The sequence below is a fragment of the Microtus oregoni genome, unplaced genomic scaffold (genome assembly GCF_018167655.1).
Source record: "Microtus oregoni isolate MIOR12 unplaced genomic scaffold, Mior012 000007F_ref0000211, whole genome shotgun sequence".
Taxonomy (NCBI): Eukaryota; Metazoa; Chordata; class Mammalia; order Rodentia; family Cricetidae; genus Microtus; species Microtus oregoni.
The window spans coordinates 52,134,511-52,156,070 of NW_024543066.1; the positions used below are offsets into that span (position 1 = coordinate 52,134,511).

At 52.0% G+C, this 21,560-nt stretch overlaps 1 protein-coding gene across 1 annotated transcript; it reads left to right on the forward strand.

The window, feature by feature from the left end:
- Positions 1-1,221: 1,221 nt before the first annotated feature.
- Insrr (insulin receptor related receptor) lies at positions 1,222-21,207 on the forward strand. The gene is made up of 22 exons (XM_041655140.1): positions 1,222-1,309; positions 7,069-7,620; positions 8,908-9,211; positions 9,294-9,436; positions 9,577-9,721; positions 10,676-10,890; positions 11,055-11,181; positions 15,137-15,375; positions 15,862-16,029; positions 16,115-16,310; positions 16,473-16,514; positions 16,592-16,812; positions 17,051-17,187; positions 17,366-17,528; positions 17,661-17,766; positions 18,266-18,318; positions 19,007-19,236; positions 19,585-19,695; positions 19,802-19,961; positions 20,244-20,373; positions 20,506-20,640; positions 20,966-21,207. Exons 1-22 carry the CDS (start codon positions 1,222-1,224, stop codon positions 21,204-21,206), a joined length of 3,906 nt encoding a protein of 1,301 aa, XP_041511074.1. The 3' UTR covers position 21,207.
- Positions 21,208-21,560: the final 353 nt, after the last annotated feature.

Sequence of the window (21,560 nt, forward strand, 5' to 3'; positions counted from 1 at the left end):
CAGGATCCCAACATTCAGGTCATCAAAGGGCAGGTATTGCGCATTGGCCTTCCTGGCTGCAAGTCTGTAAGTCTCACGTTTAAGAGAGGGGGCAGGTAGGTACTGGGAGTGACCAGAAGTGAGAAGAACCCAGTAATCCAGGGAAGGATAGATAGTCCTAGTGGCAGGTAGCTTTCCGTGCCAGGTCCAAGGGTGAATAGTCCCCCAAGTACCTCCACACGAGAATGCACATACAAAGACCCAACAACCCTCCCCAATTCTTAAAAGTAACCTAACGAAGGCGTAATCTTACAGAGAGATAGCTCTTCTCGGGATCTGAGCCAGAACCAAGGGACTTGGCAAGGACACACCTCGCACCAGGAGTTATAGTCAAAGTGGCCTCGAGAGGCTGGGAGGGGCTTCTAGAGGCGAAGGTCTAAGATCTCCAGGTTTCACAAGCAGAGTCCGACCTGTCGGGGATGCAGGAAGTCACCCTCTAGAGTGTCAAAACACCTGTTGAACTCCAGAACCTGCGCTCTTCAGAACACGGCGCCCAGTCGCTGCCTCCACGTCTGCAGCTAGCAGGGGCGGTGCCAGAGGTGGCAGAGAGACGCTGCCAAGATTTCTTGGCCCCCAACTCCTTCGGCATTTTGGCCTTATTTTCCCCAACACATCTGTCCCCCCACCTCCCTCAGTTGACAGGCTAAATATTTTTACTTGACTTTGTGGGAGGGGCAGAAAGAACAGAGAAATCCGCACAAACCAATCCGTTTCTGGAAAGGGCGGGAGCTGGGCGAGGTCCCTGCGTTCAGCCCGGGAGCTGCAGCGAACAGAAGCCGGAGTCTCAGGGTGGCGTCTTGCGCTCCTCTTGACCCTGCCGCAGCCCCTGGACGCTCCCGGGGCTTTCTCTCCTCCTCCCCTCGCGCGACTGTCCGGCCCCTGAACCTTCGTGTTCTGAATTCTGGGTCAATTTCTTTCTCTGGAAGCCTCTCTGAGGGTCTTCTGCTTCTGACTGCATCTCCCTCTGTTCTGCTTCTGTCTCTGGATCATCTGAAGCTGTGTGCAGCTGCCTGGCACAGCATTTGTTTCCTCTGGTCTGAAATTCTTTTCTATCTTGGCTGTCTCTACTTCAGATTTCCAATCCCTTTGCCCCTGTACCTCACTCCCCACCCCGGAACCTGGGTCTGCATCCCATGAGACCCTTTTTCCCAGTAGGACACCTGGAGGACACTCAGGGCTGAGATGGTGGCAGTACCTGCTCTGTGGCCCTGGAGAGTACACTTGCTTATGAGCCTGCTGTCCTTGGGATCTGGCCTGGACACACCAGAGGGTGAGTCCCCAGCAACGTCTTTCCAACCCCATCTCGCTCCCAGAAAGCTTCTATGTTGTCTTTGTTTGGTTTTGTTTTTCGAGACAGGGTTTCTCTGTTTAGCCCTGGTTGTCTTAAAACTCACACTGTATACCAGGCTAGCCTTCAGAGAGCCACCTGCCTCTGTTGGGATTAAAGGCATGTGCCACCGCCTCTGGCTTCTATTTAATCTTTATGGGAACTTAAGGACTAGGGCTAGCCCTCAAAAGGACTTTTCACTAGGGAAAAAAAAATCTTCATATAAGTTTTTTTTTTCCCTCTCAGCTTCGTAAGAGTTAAGGAGTTAGAAATGGAATGAACCCATTGCTATTTGTGAAACCACTATCCCAGGAAAGTCTGAGTTTGAACCAAAGTGAGACTGTGGAAATCAGAAGTCTTCTCTGGGGCCACTAAATGATAAGGGGCAGCCTGGGACCAGCAGCTGACACCAGGCACCATTAAAGCAATTGACCCTTTGTGCTGCTAGGAGGCTCAGCGGCTGGAGAGGCAGCCCCAGGGCAGGCCCTGAGCTCCAGCTTTAGTCTGAGTTCCCCACCCACTGTGGGCAGAAAGGCTGCCAGAGAGATCTGTCTACCCCCTGGCCTCAGTGCTGTTCCTCCAACACACACTTCCCACCAAAGGCATCCAGGAAGTGTGAGTGCACCTGCAGACCAAATTGCCTTCAGAGGGTTGCCAGAGACTGCCTTTGTCCTCCACACAGAGAGCTTGGGAACTCAGCACTCTGGGAGTGTGAAGGGTCTTAGGATGCTCTTCTGAGTGGGGCTTCCAAGGTCAAGGTAGGGGCTTCCTTTCCGATAAAGATAATACAAATGGACTGGGGTAAGATGCCCTCTGAAAGGGGCCAGTCACAGAAGATTCGCAATGCATGGTGACCTGCCTGAGCACCCTACCTCTGCCCCTTCTGTGCCAGCCTGAGCCTGAGCACCCTACCCCTGCCTCTGCCCCTTCTGTGCCAGCCTGAGCACCTACCCCTGCCCCTTCTGTGCCAGTCTGAGCACCCTGCCCCTGCCCCTCTGTGCCAGCCTGAGCACCCTGCCCCTGCCCCTCTGTGCCAGCCTGAGCACCTACCCCTGCCCCTTCTGTGCCAGCCTGAGCACCCTGCCCCTTCTGTGCCAGCCTGAGCACCCTGCCCCTGCCCCTCTGCCAGCCTGAGCACCCTGCCCCTCTGTGCCAGCCTGAGCACCCTGCCCCTGCCCCTTCTGTGCCAGCCTGAGCACCCTGCCCCTGCCCCTTCTGTGCCAGCCTGAGCACCCTACCCCTGCCCCTTCTGTGCCAGCCTGAGCACCTACCCCTGCCCCTCTGTGCCAGCATACTGCACAGCAGATGCCAGGCAAGAGCACAGTTGTCAAAATAAAGCATGCAAGTCCTGGGACTTACTGTTTGATCAAGGAGCACAGTTGCTGTTTCCCAGTGAAGCTCTACCTAGAGCGTGTCCTGAAGAAAGGCAGGGGTTAATCTGAAGAGGTCTTGGATTTGTTTTTCCAATGTCTCACATTAGGGGAGCTCTAGAGAGGCTAAGGCATGATGGGAAGCAGAGCGCCTGAGGGAACCCCCCACCTGCCTCAAAGAACCTAATTGGCTTTCCTGGAGAGAACAGAAGTGTTTTTCCTCTTTTTTTGGGGTGTGTGTGTGTGTGTGTGTGTGTGTGTGTACCTGCCTTGCCTAGTGTGTGCACAAGCAAGTGAGCGTGTGCATAAACACACATCCAACAGCTGGACAGTCGAGCATCAACCACAGAGAGAAAGTACAGGGAGCCAGGCTTTCCATCCTGTTTGTCCTTGACAAGCCCTGAGTCAGGGACAGGGCTGGCCTGTATAGGAGAATGTGTGGCATGGTGCCAAAGTGGGTCATTTCTGGAGGGCCAGGTGAGGAGAGAGGAAACAGACCTGGATGTTAAACTGGGGCTAAGCATCCAGCTCCTGTTAAGGAACAGAGGTGAATGGACTAGGTTCCAAAGGAAAGGGTAGACCTGGGATCCAGATGTTGCTGGTCCAGAGTTTCTGAGTGCCAGAGGTTCCAGTCCTGAGCTGGGTACCATGGGAGATGCAAACTGGACTTAGAACAGCTCGCTGCTGAGCTCCGGCCAGAGAGTTAAGGAAAGGACACCAGCCCCCAGCAATGCAAGTCAAAGACCTACGGAGCCTTTCTGGGTTTGAGCCTGGAGAAGTGAATGGACACCAGCTTGTCTACACCCAGAATGTTGGGCTGAGGAAGTAAAATGAGGAACTTGGTAAGGAGGAACCATGGAAAGTCCCTTCAGAGCAAAAAACGATTTCTTACTGGGGAGCCTGCTCCCTGAGGACAGGGAGAGAAGCTCATGCTCAGTACACACTCGGTACACACTCAGTACGCACTCAGTATTCACTCAGTATTCACTCAGTACACACTCAGTACACACTCAGTACGCACTCAGTACACACTCAGTACGCACTCAGTATTCACTCAGTATTCACTCAGTACACACTCAGTATTCACTCAGTACACACTCAGTACACACTCAGTACGCACTCAGTATTCACTCAGTATTCACTCAGTACACACTCAGTATTCACTCAGTACACACTCAGTACACACTCAGTACGCACTCAGTATTCACTCGGTACACACTCAGTATTCACTCAGTACACACTCAGTACGCACTCAGTATTCACTCAGTACACACTCAGTACACACTCAGTATTCACTCAGTACACACTCAGTACGCACTCAGTACGCACTCAGTACACACTCAGTACGCACTCAGTATTCACTCAGTACACACTCAGTATTCACTCAGTACACACTCAGTACGCACTCAGTATTCACTCAGTATTCACTCAGTACACACTCAGTATTCACTCAGTACACACTCAGTACACACTCAGTACGCACTCAGTATTCACTCGGTACACACTCAGTATTCACTCAGTACACACTCAGTACACACTCAGTATTCACTCAGTACACACTCAGTATTCACTCAGTACACACTCAGTACACACTCAGTATTCACTCAGTACGCACTCAGTATTCACTCAGTATTCACTCAGTACACACTCAGTATTCACTCAGTACACACTCAGTATTCACTCAGTACGCACTCAGTACGCACTCAGTACACACTCAGTACGCACTCAGTACACACTCAGTATTCACTCAGTACGCACTCAGTACACACTCAGTATTCACTCAGTACACACTCAGTATTCACTCAGTACACACTCAGTATTCACTCAGTACACACTCAGTACACACTCAGTATTCACTCAGTACGCACTCAGTATTCACTCAGTACACACTCAGTACGCACTCAGTACTCACTCGGTACACACTCAGTACGCACTCAGTATTCACTCAGTACACACTCAGTATTCACTCAGTACACACTCAGTATTCACTCAGTACGCACTCAGTACGCACTCAGTACACACTCAGTACACACTCAGTATTCACTCAGTACACACTCAGTACACACTCAGTATTCACTCAGTACACACTCAGTATTCACTCAGTACACACTCAGTACACACTCAGTATTCACTCAGTACGCACTCAGTACACACTCAGTACACACTCAGTATTCACTCAGTATTCACTCAGTATTCACTCAGTACACACTCAGTATTCACTCAGTACACACTCAGTACACACTCAGTATTCACTCAGTACGCACTCAGTACACACTCAGTACACACTCAGTATTCACTCAGTATTCACTCAGTACGCACTCAGTACACACTCAGTACGCGCTCAGTATTCACTCAGTACGCACTCAGTATTCACTCAGTACACACTCAGTATTCACTCAGTATTCACTCAGTACTCACTCAGTACTCACTCAGTACACACTCAGTATTCACTCAGTACACACTCAGTACGCACTCAGTATTCACTCAGTACACACTCAGTACACACTCAGTACTCACTCAGTACACACTCAGTACACACTCAGTATTCACTCAGTACACACTCAGTACTCACTCAGTACACACTCAGTACTCACTCAGTACTCACTCAGTACTCACTCAGTACACACTCAGTACACACTCAGTACACACTCAGTACTCACTCAGTACTCACTCAGTACGCACTCAGTACACACTCAGTATTCACTCAGTACTCACTCAGTACACACTCAGTACACACTCAGTACACACTCAGTACTCACTCAGTACTCACTCAGTACGCACTCAGTATTCACTCAGTACGCACTCAGTACACACTCAGTACACACTCAGTATTCACTCAGTATTCACTCAGTATTCACTCAGTACACACTCAGTATTCACTCAGTACACACTCAGTACACACTCAGTATTCACTCAGTACGCACTCAGTACACACTCAGTACACACTCAGTATTCACTCAGTATTCACTCAGTACGCACTCAGTACACACTCAGTACGCGCTCAGTATTCACTCAGTACGCACTCAGTATTCACTCAGTACACACTCAGTACTCACTCAGTATTCACTCAGTATTCACTCAGTACTCACTCAGTACTCACTCAGTACGCACTCAGTATTCACTCAGTACACACTCAGTATTCACTCAGTACACACTCAGTACGCACTCAGTATTCACTCAGTACACACTCAGTATTCACTCAGTACACACTCAGTACTCACTCAGTACACACTCAGTACACACTCAGTATTCACTCAGTACACACTCAGTACTCACTCAGTACACACTCAGTACACACTCAGTACACACTCAGTACTCACTCAGTACTCACTCAGTACGCACTCAGTACACACTCAGTATTCACTCAGTACTCACTCAGTACACACTCAGTATTCACTCAGTACACACTCAGTACACACTCAGTACACACTCAGTACTCACTCAGTACTCACTCAGTACGCACTCAGTACACACTCAGTACACACTCAGTATTCACTCAGTACTCACTCAGTACGCACTCAGTACACACTCAGTATTCACTCAGTACACACTCAGTACGCACTCAGTACTCACTCAGTATTCACTCAGTACGCACTCAGTACACACTCAGTACACACTCAGTATTCACTCAGTACTCACTCAGTACGCACTCAGTACGCACTCAGTACACACTCAGTACACACTCAGTATTCACTCAGTACTCACTCAGTACGCACTCAGTACACACTCAGTACACACTCAGTACTCACTCAGTACTCACTCAGTACGCACTCAGTACACACTCAGTACACACTCGGTACACACTCAGTACGCACTCAGTACGCACTTCCTCCCAAGGCACACTGTGCGCTCATTTTCTCACCAAGCATTCACAGAGCACCAATCTTGCATCAGGCACTACCCGTGAAAGTATAAAGTAATGAATTAAACAAATTCCTGCCCTCATGAGGCTTGCAATAAGCAAAACAAATAAAGAAATTACACGTAAGTTAGCTGTGAGTCACGGGGAAACCAGATGTGGTTCACAGACTCAGGAGACAGAGGCGGAAGGACCGAGTCCCAGGCTACCAGAGCTACGCAGTGATCTCTCTAAACACCATGGGCTGGGGATGTAGCTCAATGGTATGGTGTTTGCCTAACCAGCACTGACCCCCAGAAAAGAGCAGGGGAGACTGGTTTAAGCAAGACAGTGGGAGGAGCTGATTAGCCAGGACTCCGACTGGTACCTCATGCAGTGTCCTCCGACTTGCCAGTGTGGTCCCCCTCCAGAGCTGCCAGGACAGGATTCTTGGTCTGCGCTGTTCTCATCTGCCGGCCCACTTGTGTCCACAGTGTGCCCCAGCCTGGATATCCGCTCTGAGGTCACAGAGCTTCGTCGGCTGGAGAACTGCAGTGTGGTGGAGGGTCACCTGCAGATCCTTCTCATGTTTGCTGCCACTGGAGAAGACTTCCGAGGCCTCAGCTTCCCACGCCTTACCCAGGTCACAGACTACCTGCTGTTGTTCCGAGTCTATGGCCTGGAGAGCCTTCGAGACCTCTTCCCTAACCTTGCTGTGATCCGAGGTGCACGCCTCTTCCTGGGCTATGCCCTCATTATCTTTGAGATGCCTCACCTGCGGGACATTGGACTGCCGTCGCTTGGGGCTGTGCTGCATGGGGCTGTGCGTGTGGAGAAGAACCAGGAACTCTGCCACCTCTCCACCATTGACTGGGGCCTGTTGCAGCCTGCGCCAGGCACCAACCACATTGTGGGGAATAAACTGGGCGAGGAGTGTGCTGACGTGTGCCCTGGTGTGCTGGGTGCTGCTGGTGAGCCCTGTGTGAGAACCACCTTCAGTGGGCACACTGACTACAGGTGCTGGACCTCCAGTCACTGCCAGAGAGGTGGGCACTTGCACAGAACATGGCTGTAGCACAGGGAGATGGGGCTCTTCCACCTTTTGCTATTGTTGGGTTTGTGAGCCAACATATAATGTAGCCCAGGCTGGCTTGAAACTTGACATGTGGCTGAGGTTGGCCTTGAACCCTAATTCTTCTATTTCTTAAGTGCTGGGATTACAGATATATGTCTGGCTTGCAGCCATTGTTTTCAAACCATTGCCCTTCCTATGGGACAGGTACCCTTATTATCCCATTTTACAGGAAAGGAAAGCGAAGTTCACAGAAATTAAATAATTGGCATGGCATCAGGCAGGCACAGAGTAGGTAAGGAGGGGCTTTGGGAAGAGGGGAGACACAAGTGGACAGAACTCACCTGGCATCCCCACCTCTGTCTCCTCTGGTGACGATAGGGGATGTGGTCTCAGTCCCATGCCATCAGCGGGTGCACTGGCAGCAGTGAGACAGAGATGCGATGTTGAGAACAGAAAGGAGAGGGAAGGGATGGAAAGACTTAGACAGGCAAGGGGAAGCCCATGACCTAGGAAGTACATTAGTGGAGACAGAAGGAACACAGTGGGCAGTGGGGTAAGATCTTCCAGAGGCCAGGAGCAGATCTGGAGTCCCCTAGCCCAGGAGTCGTTCTCATACAGCTCAAAGTGTGCCCCTCACCTCTAGCCTCGGCTCCAGGCAGGAGAATAACAAGAGCCTGCTGTATCAGCGGTGAGCTGCCTCCCTGTTGGCTGTAAACACAGCTGCTACATGTCCTCTCAATTTGTGTGCCATGTCAACAGGCCCTGGCTGGACCCACCTTGCCCTGGCCTAGCTGATCAGGAGTAGCCAGCTGATTCTCCTTGGCACTATATCAAGTCACCACGGGACAGCCTAGACAGGACAGCAGGCTGCAGAACAGCAACCCTGATGGACAAGGTCGCTGCTCCATCCTGAGTTCTGAGGCTTTTTCTTCTTTCTTTTTTTTTTTCCCTGAGAGAGGGTCTCTCTGTCCAGCTTAAGCTAGACTGGAACTCACTAGACCAGGCTAGCCTCAAACTCACAGAGATGCTTTTGCGTCCCAAGTGCTGGGATTGCAACACAGCCTAGCCTGAGTTCTGATACTCTCAAGGTGGAGGACAGAGAGAGGCCTTCAAGCATCCATGACACAAGGAAACAAAGTCAGTAGTGTCACCTGGTGCTGAGAGGGTCACCCCAGGATGGGGTGGGCCAGGGTTGGAAAAGGACATTGTTGAGGGGTTGCCAAGGGGCAGGTAAAGTCTAACGGCCCTCTGCCCACAGTGTGTCCCTGCCCCGGCGGGCTGGCCTGCACAGCAGGCGGTGAGTGCTGCCATGATGAATGTCTGGGGGGCTGCAGCCAACCTGAAGACTCTCGAGCCTGTGTAGCTTGCCGCCACCTCTACTTCCGAGGAGCCTGCCTCCGGACCTGCCCTCCGGGCACCTACCAGTATGAGTCCTGGCGCTGTGTCACCTCTGAGGTCTGTGCTCATCTGCGTGAGGTGCCTGGCCGCACCGCCACCTTTGGCATCTACCAGGGCAGCTGCCTGGCTCAGTGCCCTCCAGGCTTCACCCGCAATAGCAGCAGGTGAGGGGCAGACCCTTGGGGCTGTCGGGAGGCCTGAGCAGTTTCATCGCCCGAGACTTAGGCTATCTGCTTGTCCTGCCAGCATTTTCTGCCACAAGTGCGAGGGACTGTGCCCCAAGGAGTGCAAAGTTGGCACAAAGACCATCGACTCTGTCCAGGCCACTCAGGACCTGGTGGGCTGCACCCACGTGGAGGGAAGCCTCATCCTCAACCTTCGCCAAGGCTGTCAGTACTCTTCCTGACCACACCCTCCTAACTGCAGTCCATGCGTGGCTTCCCTCATCCAGGGTCCTCTGCCTCTGTCCCTCCAGTTCCCTACCCTTCCTTCCCCGACCCTACTCCAGTCCTATCTTCCTCATCCTCAGACAACCTGGAACCCGAGCTTCAACACAACCTGGGGCTGGTGGAGACCATCACCGGCTTCCTCAAAATCAAGCACTCGTTCGCACTCGTGTCCTTGGGCTTTTTCAAGAACCTCAAACTAATCCGGGGAGATTCCATGGTGGATGGGTAAGGGGTCAGAAATCAGCCTGACCAGCCCCCTTTTCCTCAGGCTTCTTGGAACACTAGTGAAGAGAATGGGTTCTGAAAGTTAGTTTGCTGGTTACTAGCTGTGTGAGTGTGGGGAGGCTGCTTGCCTTCTCTGGTCCTCGGGTTTCCCCTCTGTGAAATGAAGCTTGTGCCCTAGGATTGTGATCGCTACTTACACCATTGTGTGTGAAGTGCTTTAAACAGGGACTGGAACACAGAATACACAACACTGGTTCTATGCTCTTCCATGGCAACGGGCCATGATGGAAACACCTGGTCAGTTGGTTGCTAAGTGAACCTGACTGAGCATAAAATCATTCTTACCACCCAGGAACTAAGGCCTGATCACAAAGTCATCAGCAGTTTTCAAAATAAAAGGAAGTTTATCCGGGCGGTGGTGGCGCACTCCTTTAATCCCAGCACTCGGGAGGCAGAGGCAGGTGGATCTCTGGGAGTTCGAGGCCAGCATGGTCTACAAGAGCTAGTTCCAGGACAGGCTCCAAAGTTTCAGAGAAACCCAGTCTCGAAACACCCCCTCCCCCCCAAAAAAAACAAGGAAGAAGAAGTTTAAATCATCACCAGTCAAATCGTTCCCTGTGGCTTCTTCTGTCTCCTCACATATGATCATATATGATATAGGGTACCTATAGCCAATCTGGCCGGCAAGCTCCTGTGTCTCCACAGCCAGTGCTGTTAAGGTGATATGAAGGAGGAGAGGGACATAAAGTGAGGTCGGCAGAGGGCGCGGGGAATTTCAGGATGTCATATTCCTAGTCAGTGGCACAGAGAGAGTCCGCTGAACCCCTCGTGGATGTGAATGGACCACAGATTACACCTGTGCCCAGTGCAGCTTCTGCAGGGGAACCCATGAGCCAGCCCCTCTCCTGCCCCACCCCTGCCACCTTGCAGAGCAAGGCACCCGGCTTTCTCCAGGAACTACACACTCTACGTGTTGGACAACCAGAACCTGCAACAGTTGGGGTCCTGGGTGACTGTGGGGCTCACTATTCCTGTGGGTAAAATGTACTTCGCCTTCAACCCACGCCTCTGCATGGAGCACATATACCAGCTGGAGGAGGTGACAGGGACCAGAGGACGGCAGAGCAAAGCTGAGATCAATCCCCGCACCAACGGAGATCGCGCTGCCTGTAAAGAACTGCCCAACCCCAGGAGTACAAGCAGGGCAACATGCACGCACTAAGATGGGGAGGGGGGAGTCACCCAAGGGGATGAGAAGCCGTGGGGTCAGTGTAAGTCAGCACGAGCCTGTGACAGGCGTGTGGAGAGAATGCTTTCCTTTCGCCCTACCCAGGCCAGACTCGCACTCTGCGCTTCGTGTTCAACCTGACTGAGGCAGACCGCATCTTGCTGCGCTGGGAGCGCTATGAACCCCTGGAGGCCCGGGATCTGCTCAGTTTCATCGTCTATTACAAGGAGTCGTGAGTAGAGAGTGGTGCCAGACGGAGGACCCTAATCCCACCCCACTTTGAGACAGGGCCTTACTATGTAAATCAGTGTCCAACTCTCAAAAGATTCCTCTTCCTGAATCCCCTCCTCCAAGAACGTTGAGATTCCAGGCCTGTGTGTTATGCAGAGTCCAATTATTTTCAAAACCAAAGGAGGTGAGGGCATGTCCAGGCTGGGATGTCGAGACCTGAAGGCTAGGACCCACAGTCACATACTGCCTGGATCTGTCTCACCTTTTTTGGTCCTCCATGCCTCAGTTTCTCCTCACCAAGTGAAACGAAGAGACAGCCAGGATTTCTGAGAGCCCAGAAGATCATTTTGCTAGAACAGTGTGGCTAATTGAGCTTCAATCCACGGTGCTAAAGTTCTCTGCTGACCACATCCTCTTGCCCAGCAGCGGTTTGGGAAGTATCTACTAATCTGGCCACTTTTAGGAGCTTTTTTTTTTTTTTTTACCAGCATTTCATTAAAGCCTGGGGAGGGAGAAGAGCAGGAACCTATCCTCCTCCTTCCCTTCCTTTCTTCTTTCCTTCTTTTCTTCCTCCCTTCTTCCTCTCTCTCTCTCTCTCTCTCTCTCTCTCTGTCACTCTCTCTTTGTCTCTCTGTCTCTCTCTCTCTGTCTGTCTGTCTGTCTCTCAATATAAGACATTGTCTCATGATGTAGCTCTGGCTGTCCAGAACTCTCTGTAGACCAGGCTGGCCTCAAATTCACAGAGATCCGCCTGCCTCTGCCTCCAAGTGCTAGGATTAAAGGCTTTTACCACCACTGTCCAGCACTTTCTTCTTCTTAAGTAGATCTTATATATCCTGGCTGCCCTCAAACTTTTTGAACTTACCCTCTTGCTTTCAACACCAAAGTGTTAGATTACAGAAATTCATACCATAGCCCATTTATGTGATGCTAAGAGTCAAACTCCAGGCAATGTGCATGCTAGTCAAATATTATACCAACTAAGCTACACTCCAGGCTGAAATGGGCTATTTCTTTGGAAAGAATGGACTGCCGTTAGCAAGAGAGGTACTACAAGGAGGACTTCTAAAACAAGTGTCACTGACAGGTGTCCCGCACAGTCCTATGAACAACATGAAGGAGGCTAAAACAAGTGAATCCTAAATTCAAAGCCTGCATGGTCTGCCTAGTGAGATCCTGTCTCAAAATGAACAGTAGATGGACCGAATGTGGAGTTCAGTGGCAGGATGCTTACCTAGCATGACAGGCCCCAGTTCCACCCCCAGAACCAGGGCAAGAGCGGGAACAAGCTCAAGAGATTTCCTTATAAGAGAGATATGAATTTTTGATGATCAAGAGCAGGGAATAAGAAGTTCTTTCCACCAGGTGATAATGGCACACACCTTTAATCCCAGCACTCGGGAGGCAGAGGTAGGTGGATGTCTGTGAGTTCGAGGTCTACAGAGTGAGCTCCAGGACAGGCTCCAAAGCTACAGAGAAGCCCTGTCTCGGGGGGAAAAAGGAAGAAGGAGGAGAAGGAGGAAGGGGAGAAGAAAAAGAAGAAGAGGAGGAGGAGGAGGTGCTCTCTCTCCTTGGTAGACAGGTCTGGACCATCCAAACTGGAAATGCTTCCTGCAAATTAGAATTGAAAGGCCTTATTGCAGCAGCACCCAGGGTCTGTCTGGAAACAAGTAGGGAGCCCACAGAAGCAGGGTGCTCAACTGGCCCAGGCTCTCCTTTAGCCCAATGGCAGGAGAATGTCTAATACGGGGAGAAGGGAGAGTGTGTCAAATACAGATCCCGGCTTCACCTAACAATCTGAGTTGGTTAATATCAGGCAAGGCCTATGGCCTGCATTCCTAACAAGCTCCTAACTGATGTTGAGATGGTGGTTCATAGGACACACCTCAAGGAGTCATTGACATGGGCAGCAGTGTAAATACCTCCCTAGCTATGCTCAAGCAGTTCACAACCTACACACCTCCGTGCTAGGGGCAAAGCATCTTAGGGTTCCTGAGGAACCCCCACTTTATCTTATGACTGTTGTGTGAGTCCTCAGGGGCAGACCCTGAGAATCCCAGTCCAATTCTGGTTTTGACAAACACCTACTCAGTGTGTCATATCTCACAAGGCACCTGCCCTCATGACGCCCACTCTGTAACCCCCATACCAGCTCCTGGGCCATCCTGCTTCTGAGTTCCAGCAAGAACAGGCACGTGGAGCTGGGCCTCTCCTCATCTCACTCGACCTCATACCTGGCTTTGGGGCCAGGGAGAAGGCTCAGTGGGCAAGGTGGTTTGTGCTGCCCAGGGTGAGGAACTTGTGGTCAGACCCCCAAACTCACAGAAAAACCAGGTGTGGCAGTAGCATCTGTAAAACCAGCGCTGGAGGGCAGAGATGGTGAGCCTGCGAGCTTGCTGGCCAGGCACCTGAACAGAAAGAGAAAGCTCCAAGTTCAGTGAGAGAACCGATCTCAAAATAAAGAAAGTGATTGAGGAAGACACTTCAACATTGACCTCTGGTCTCCACACACCTGAACCAGTGCACCACCGAGGGCAACCCCACCTATACACCATCACACACACACATACACACACTCTCTCTCACACACACACACCTGTACCACCGAGGGCATCCCCACCTATACACCATCACACACACATTCTCTCTCTCTCTCTCTCTCTCTCTCTCTCTCTCTCACACACACACACACACACACACACACACACACACCTGCAGCACTGAGGGCATCCCCATCTATACACCATCACACACACACACACACACTCACAACACACACCTGCACCAGTAAGGGCATCCCCACCTATACACCATCACACACACACACACACACACACACACACACACACAGACACCTGCATCACTGAGGGCATCCCCACCTATACACCATTACACACACACAATTTTTTTGTCCCTGGCTCGGCATAATCCCACCTCTCTGCCTACCATCAAATAAATAATCATATCATGAACATGGATGTGATGCCTTACAGTACCCCAAAACCTTATTTTCTCTGGTTAGAAGCTAGCTCTCCTTGCATCCTTAAAGCCTGTGGTACCTCTGCATGGCCTGCCTCCAGTCTAATCCCCAAAGTCTGCCTCAATTATTCCCTGGAGGCCGTGGTTGTTGGCTTTGGGGATCTACAGACATGAGAGCTGGCCTGGTGTGGTGGCACACATCTTTAATCCCAGCACTCAGGAGGCAGAGACAGGTGAATCTCTGTGAGTCTGAGGCAAGCCTAGTCTACATAGGGAGTTCCTGGACAGCATGAAAGCTAGGAACCCACCTCTAGAAAGGTGTTTATGGAAACACAAACACATGTAGAACCATGCCTGTAGTCTAGAAGGTTCATAGACTTCTAAAATTCATGCAGGGACTTTGGCTAAGACACTCTGCCTACTGGGAGTGGTGGTGCAAGCCTCTAATCATGGTAAACACTCAGGAGCCAAAGACAAAAGACAACAGGTTCAAGACTAGGCTGGGCTACTTGGAAATACTCTCGAGAACAGAACAAAACAGAAGAGAGGATTATTCTGCCGTCAGCAAGAGAGTGCTCTCTTGGTCCTAGCTCCAGAGGATGAGAATGATTCTCTTGGTCCTAGAGATGAGAATGATCTGCTTCTTTGCCGATACCCACTTTCTAGGTTTTGTTTTAATACAGTGCAAACCTTTTCCTTTCTTTCTTTTTTCATTCATTCATTCTTTCTTTCTTTTTCTGGCTATTCTCATTAGGACAAAAACTCAATAATTCCTACTAAGGATGAGGGATATTTCGTTATAATTTGTGATGTGTGGAGGATCATAAGCCCCAAAGGGTGGGTGAATTGGCAAAAATCACAGCTGTGCTCACATGCAAAGTGGGGAAAGGGCTATGGCGTCCTGCATAGTGGGGGGAGGTGTTAGAGCTCGGATATGGGCCTGAGCCATACCCCAACACTGGGGATGGTGTATTCAGCCCATTCCAGAACGCCACAGAACACGTGGGTCCAGATGCGTGTGGAACACAGAGCTGGAACCTGTTGGATGTAGAACTACCCCTCAGCCGTACCCAGGAGCCAGGGGTGACCCTAGCGCCCCTTAAGCCCTGGACACAGTATGCTGTGTTTGTGCGAGCCATCACACTGACCACTGCGGAGGACAGCCCCCATCAAGGAGCCCAGAGTCCTATCATCTACCTTCGAACCTTGCCTGCCGGTAAGCTGAGGGCTCCAGAGTGAGAGGCGTGAATCCTAGGAAGGAAGATAGAGGCCCACGGGCGTTAGACACAGACGGGCTGGGGAACCCCACAGGGTAGAAGGCCAGATTCTTTGGCACTACCAAGAATCAGGATATTTTCTGTGCTTGGGTGAGGCTGGGTTGGACTTGAGATCGCCGAGTGAACTCAACCGCCTGTGAAGGATTTGGAGAACTAAATCCTGAACCCTGCGCTTCTGTAGAATAGTGCTGCCTCCCCAGGGTTGGGGCCACGGCTCAGTTAGGAGAGAGCTTGCCTGTCATGAATGAAGTTTCATCCGCCCTATTTTCTGAAACAGAGAAAGGACAGAATGATTTCTAGGGAAGGAGGGCTGAAAGTCATAGATCCCTCTGGAAAAGGCGGATGGATCCCGGGAGAGGGACTCATTATCACACAGTGTTCAGAAGGGGTCCCACCTCTGAGCATCACCCTCTTCACAATCATAGCCCCCACGGTGCCCCAAGATGTCATCTCCACGTCCAAATCCTCTTCACACCTTCTGGTGCGCTGGAAGCCGCCGGTCCAGCGCAATGGAAATATCACCTACTACCTGGTGCTGTGGCAGCGCCTAGCAGAGGACGGTGACCTCTACATCAATGACTACTGCCACCGCGGTACGCTGGGGGTGCCCCAGACCGGGGATGCTCAGTGGCGGGTGGACCGCTGTCCTGACTTCTCTCTTCTGCGCGGTGGCCACAGGCCTACGGCTGCCTACCAGCAGCCACGACGCACGCTTCGACCGTGAAGACCCGGCGCTGGAGGCTGAGCCTGAGCAAGGCTGTTGTCCTTGCCAACACTCACCTCCTGGGCAGGCGCTGCCCGCACTGGAGACACAAGAGGTCACGTTCCAGAAAAAGTTTGAAAACTTCCTGCATCATGCCATCACCATTCCGAAGTGAGACCTGGTTGGGAGGACCAGAGGGGCGGTACTTGGAGAGGGTGGGACTTGGTGGGAGGGGCCTATTACGATGCGGGCCTGGCCTTGGTAGGGGTTGATTTGGAGGCGGGGCGCAGCCGCAGAGCTCCCGGGAGCTGAGAGGTGCCCTGGCTTTCCCAGGTCCCCTTGGAAAGTAACATCCATTAACAAGAGTCCCCAAAGGTGAGCTGGGACGGAAGCTGGAGGTGGGAAGGGGCTCTGGGAACAGGCCTTTTGGCTCTGACCCATCCCATTTCCAGGGACTTAGAGAGGCACCGCCGGGAAGCTGGGCCTCTCAGACTAGGGACCAACAATTCGGATTTTGAGATTCAAGAGGACAAGGTTCCCCGGGAGAGAGCGGTGCTGAGCGGCTTGAGGCACTTCACGGAATACAGGATTGACATCCATGCCTGCAACCACGCGGCACACACTGTGGGCTGCAGTGCCGCCACGTTCGTCTTTGCACGCACCATGCCACATAGTAGGTGTCCCTTCACAGCTTGCACCCCCACTACTGACTCCAAGAACTGCCCAGCCAGTGCTCTGTAAGCAGCAGGTTTGCGCTCCCACTAACTTTAGAGCCTCACTCGGTTTGCCCTTCCCAGTTCCCACGATTGTGGAACTTCTCCAAACTTCCCCATTGGGCCCAGTTTAGCCAGGGTTTGAAAGTGAGCAAGAAGAACTGCTTGTGGCCTATTTGCCAGATGCCCCTCCTGCAGGAGAAGCGGATGACATCCCAGGGAAGGTGGCCTGGAAGGCAGCTGGCAGGAGCAGTGTCATCCTGCATTGGCTTGAACCACCTGACCCCAATGGGCTCATCCTCAAGTATGAAATCAAGTACCGCCGCCTGGGAGAGGTGTGTACCCTATGTACCCAGGACCCCTACCCCAGTCTGGGTCTGCACCTGGGAGAGGTGTGTACCCCGGAACCCCAATCCCAGTCTGCACCTGGGAGAGGTGTGTACCCAGGACCCCACCCCAGTCTGGGTCTGCACCTCCACCCACTTCACAGCCTGCTGTCTGTTCTTCCTGCAGGAGGCCACAGTGCTCTGTGTGTCTCGACTTCGATATGCCAAAGTTGGTGGGGTACAGCTGGCCCTGCTGCCCCCTGGAAACTATTCTGCTAGAGTCCGGGCCACCTCACTGGCTGGCAATGGCTCCTGGACAGACGGTGTCGCCTTCTACATCACTGGTCCAGGTAAGGCGGACTTGCTCCCCAGTCTGCCCAGCCGCTCTCTGCCTACTGTCAGGCCGGCCCATCACCATTCTTCAGTGTTGCCAGAGAAGCAGTTTCCACTCTAATCTGTCGATCCCCCCCTTCCACCACCAGAGGAAGAGGATGCTGGGGGCCTGCGCATCCTCCTCACTGTCACCCCTGTGGGGTTTATGCTGCTCATCATGGTTGCTGCCCTCGGTTTCTTCTACAACAAGAGAAGGTGATGACAAGTCCCACACATTTCCTTCCTCTTCTCGCCCTTCGCTGTCTCCCAGGGCTAGTGTCAGCACACTCAGAGGGTAATAGTTTAGACAACAGAAAGGACTTCCTTAAAGTCAATAACTCTTTCCCTGGAAGGCATGGAGGAGTCACGCCTCTTAGCTAAGATGGTAATTCATCTGTGTTAACCTGGAAATGCTTTGTCTCCTGAGAAACATCGTGGTGTAGGCACATAAGGACTACTGGTCACCATACCATTAGCTCAAGCTGAGAAAAAAAATGAGGTTGATTCTGCTGAGACAAGAGGAGACCACCCTATGCCCCTGTCTAGAGTCATCAAGCCCCTCTGGGCCCACTGAGAGAGAACACCCTCATCTACCCGTGACTCCACCTATTCTCAGCCGATCTGACCCCAGGACTAGGACCCTAACCAGATCAAGTGTAGTACCCATAATCCTGGTGTGTTCATTTCTCTCCTTGACCTATTGCCCCCATTGCAGAAGCAGCACACTGTACACATCTGTGAACCCAGAGTACTTCAGTGCTTCTCACAGTAAGTCCAGGGCACGGGTGGCCTGGGAAAGAGGGCAGGAGCCTAAGAGCAGAGTTCCAGGACCTTCTTGGGGAAGGTGGCTTTGAGAACAGAGCACTTCAGAAGAGAAGTCTTCAAAAGGGCATCTGAAATGTCTTTGTAGCCTTTGATGGTCTGGGGGTGATGGCTCAGAAGATAACTCAGTGGGGAAAGGTGCCCCCTCTGCAAGCATGAGTTTGAATGCCCAGCACTCACATCAAAAGCTTGGCATCGCTTGTGTGCCTGTAACTCCAGCACTGAGCCCCCCAGAACTTGTTGTGTGCTCCTCAAGCTTAGTCAAAGCGTGGAGCTTCCAGGTCCATGGGAGACCCTGTATCAATGCAATAACTCAGAAGGCACACCTGCACACCCATGCACATCACACACACACACACACACACACACACACACGCCGTGCACACATGAGAAAAAAATGACTGCCTTAATCTGAAAATAACAGTTGACTGTTTTCTGTACTGAGGGAGCCAGCATAAACTGACTGATGCCTTTATCTGACTCTGTAGTTACCTGTGTGCTGAAGCTGTGTGACCTTTAGAAACATAATTTTTTTCACATTAAAGTTCAATAATAGCTTGGGGGGGGAGTCAAGAGGCAGATGAAGGCATGGCGGAGAGAGGCACTCTTGCCTCTGACACATATCTCTGCTCAGTGTATGTCCCTGATGAGTGGGAGGTGCCTCGGGAGCAAATATCCATCATCCGGGAGCTGGGCCAAGGCTCTTTTGGGATGGTCTATGAGGGACTGGTACAAGGGCTTGAGGCTGGAAAGGAGTCTACACCTGTAGCCCTGAAGACAGTTAATGAGCTGGCCAGCGCACGGGAGCGAATTGAATTCCTCAAGGAAGCTTCCGTCATGAAGGCATTCAAGTGTCATCATGTGGTAAGATCATACCAAGGGTGAAGGCTCTGTGGTAAGAAGGAAAGGGTCTGAAATGAGGTCCGGGCTGAACTGTAGGGAAAGCCCTAATAGGAGCAGAGTCTAGCGCTGAGATCAGTCAAGGTCGGGGCACAGTATTAGGTTTCCAGGGAGTTATTGGGGTCTTGAGTGGGACCAAGTTCATGATTATGATGATAATCAGATATGATTGGGTAAGGTCAGGATTATGACTGCAGTCATGGCAGGGTGGGGGTTAGGAGAGGGTCTGAGTCAGGGTATAATCACAGAAGGTCCAGGTTTTGGCCACGTGGATCAGAGAGAGACCTACAACCAAGATCTTCGTCCTCCCAGGTTCGCCTGCTGGGTGTGGTGTCTCAGGGCCAGCCAACTTTGGTGATCATGGAACTAATGAACCGTGGGGACCTCAAGAGCCATCTCCGATCTCTGAGACCTGAGGCAGAGGTTGGAACAGGGAAGATCCTGAGGAAGATATGAGGCTGGGGAATTGAGAAGTTGGGCGTAGTGTTGGTGAAAGGCAGTCCTTCACCAGCCCCTTTCTTGCCTGTAGAACAACCCTGGCCTTCCACAGCCAGAACTCAGTGACATGATACAGATGGCTGGCGAGATTGCAGACGGCATGGCCTACCTTGCTGCCAATAAGTTTGTGCACCGGGACCTGGCAGCCCGCAACTGTATGGTGTCCCAGGATTTCACCGTCAAAATTGGTGGTACAGTGGGGTACCGGGTAGATGAGGGAAGCCTGAAGGTAGAGCTTCTTCCCCTAAGCTAGCTATAGGAGACCAGGCCTGGCTCGAAGGCTTGACAGGCAAGTCCCCCAGTCCCATCCCCCCCCCCATCTCAGTCTCCATGTCCAAGAGCAGAGATGACCTCCGGGATCCTCTGAAATCACACCTTCCAGGATGCTCAGAGGCTGCAGGGAGAGAAGTTTGAGGATTGTCTTCTAGAAGAACTGGTGATGACTCCCGTGCCCCTAAACTCTTACTTTCCAGACTTTGGCATGACCCGGGATGTGTACGAGACAGACTATTACCGCAAAGGTGGAAAGGGACTGTTGCCTGTGCGCTGGATGGCCCCTGAGTCCCTCAAAGATGGAATCTTCACCACTCATTCAGATGTCTGGTAGGGCCTGACAGGAGCAGAGGGGTCCATGGATGTGCAGGCAGCATCTTGGAAGGGTCGGGGACACGTCCTCACTAGGAGTGCTGAGCAACTGGAAGGGTGCTGATTTGGGCTGTTGTTTGTGTTCTCCAGGTCCTTTGGTGTCGTGCTCTGGGAGATTGTGACCTTGGCTGAACAACCATACCAGGGTCTATCAAATGAGCAGGTGCTCAAATTCGTCATGGATGGTGGAGTACTGGAGGACCTGGAGAACTGTCCGCTTCAGCTGTGAGTCATCCCCGCGGCCCTTTCCGTCTTGTTCATCACCCTTGACTCCGACCCAGCTCTTCCAAAGCATCTGACTCCTAGCTCTTTTGTTTATTTATTTGCTTTGTTTTTGTTTTTGGTAGACCAGGGTGGCCTCAAACTCAGAGATCCTCCTGCCTCTGCTTCCTAAGTGTTGGGATTAAAAGCATACACCACCACCGCCCGGCTACTCCCAGATCTTAACTAACCTATTCCCCTCTGATCCCTTCCTTCTATCAACTGATACTTCCAGTGTGGGAGGCAACGAGCATCTGGGTTCCCTCTAACCCCACCTCACCCTCCCCAGACAGGAGCTGATGAGACTCTGCTGGCAGCCTAGTCCGCGCCTGCGTCCGACTTTCGTCCACATCCTGGATCGCATACAGAATGAGCTTCGGCCCTCCTTCCGGCTCTGTTCCTTCTACTACAGCCCAGAATGCCAGCGGGGCCAGGCCTCCTTGCTGCCTACTGAGACAGAGCCTGACTCCCCCCCAAACTCAAATGGAACTTCAGACTACAGGCCCCCAAATAGGGACCCAGGACACTGAGGGTCACCCATTCCCCAGCTGACTGGCTTCCCATGGGCAGAGAAGGCAGAACCCAATCCTTATGTCTGTATGTTCACCTCTCATCCTGAGTCTCCCTCAGACAGGTCAAGAGTTAGCCCAGCACTAGCAGAAAACAGGAGCCAGAAGGGGAGGCATCTGACCAGACTCAGAGTTAGTCTGTGGGAAGTATGAGCGGTCATAACCAGCAGGACTCAGACCACAGGACAGGAGTGACCTCCCTCAGAGTGAGGAAGCTATTCCACTGGGGGCAGAATCCAGAGACACGCCCCTTCCAGTGTCCAGAGGCAGGCCGGGAGATCTCACTACTCACTTTGGGGCCTGCCCCTTCTTTTC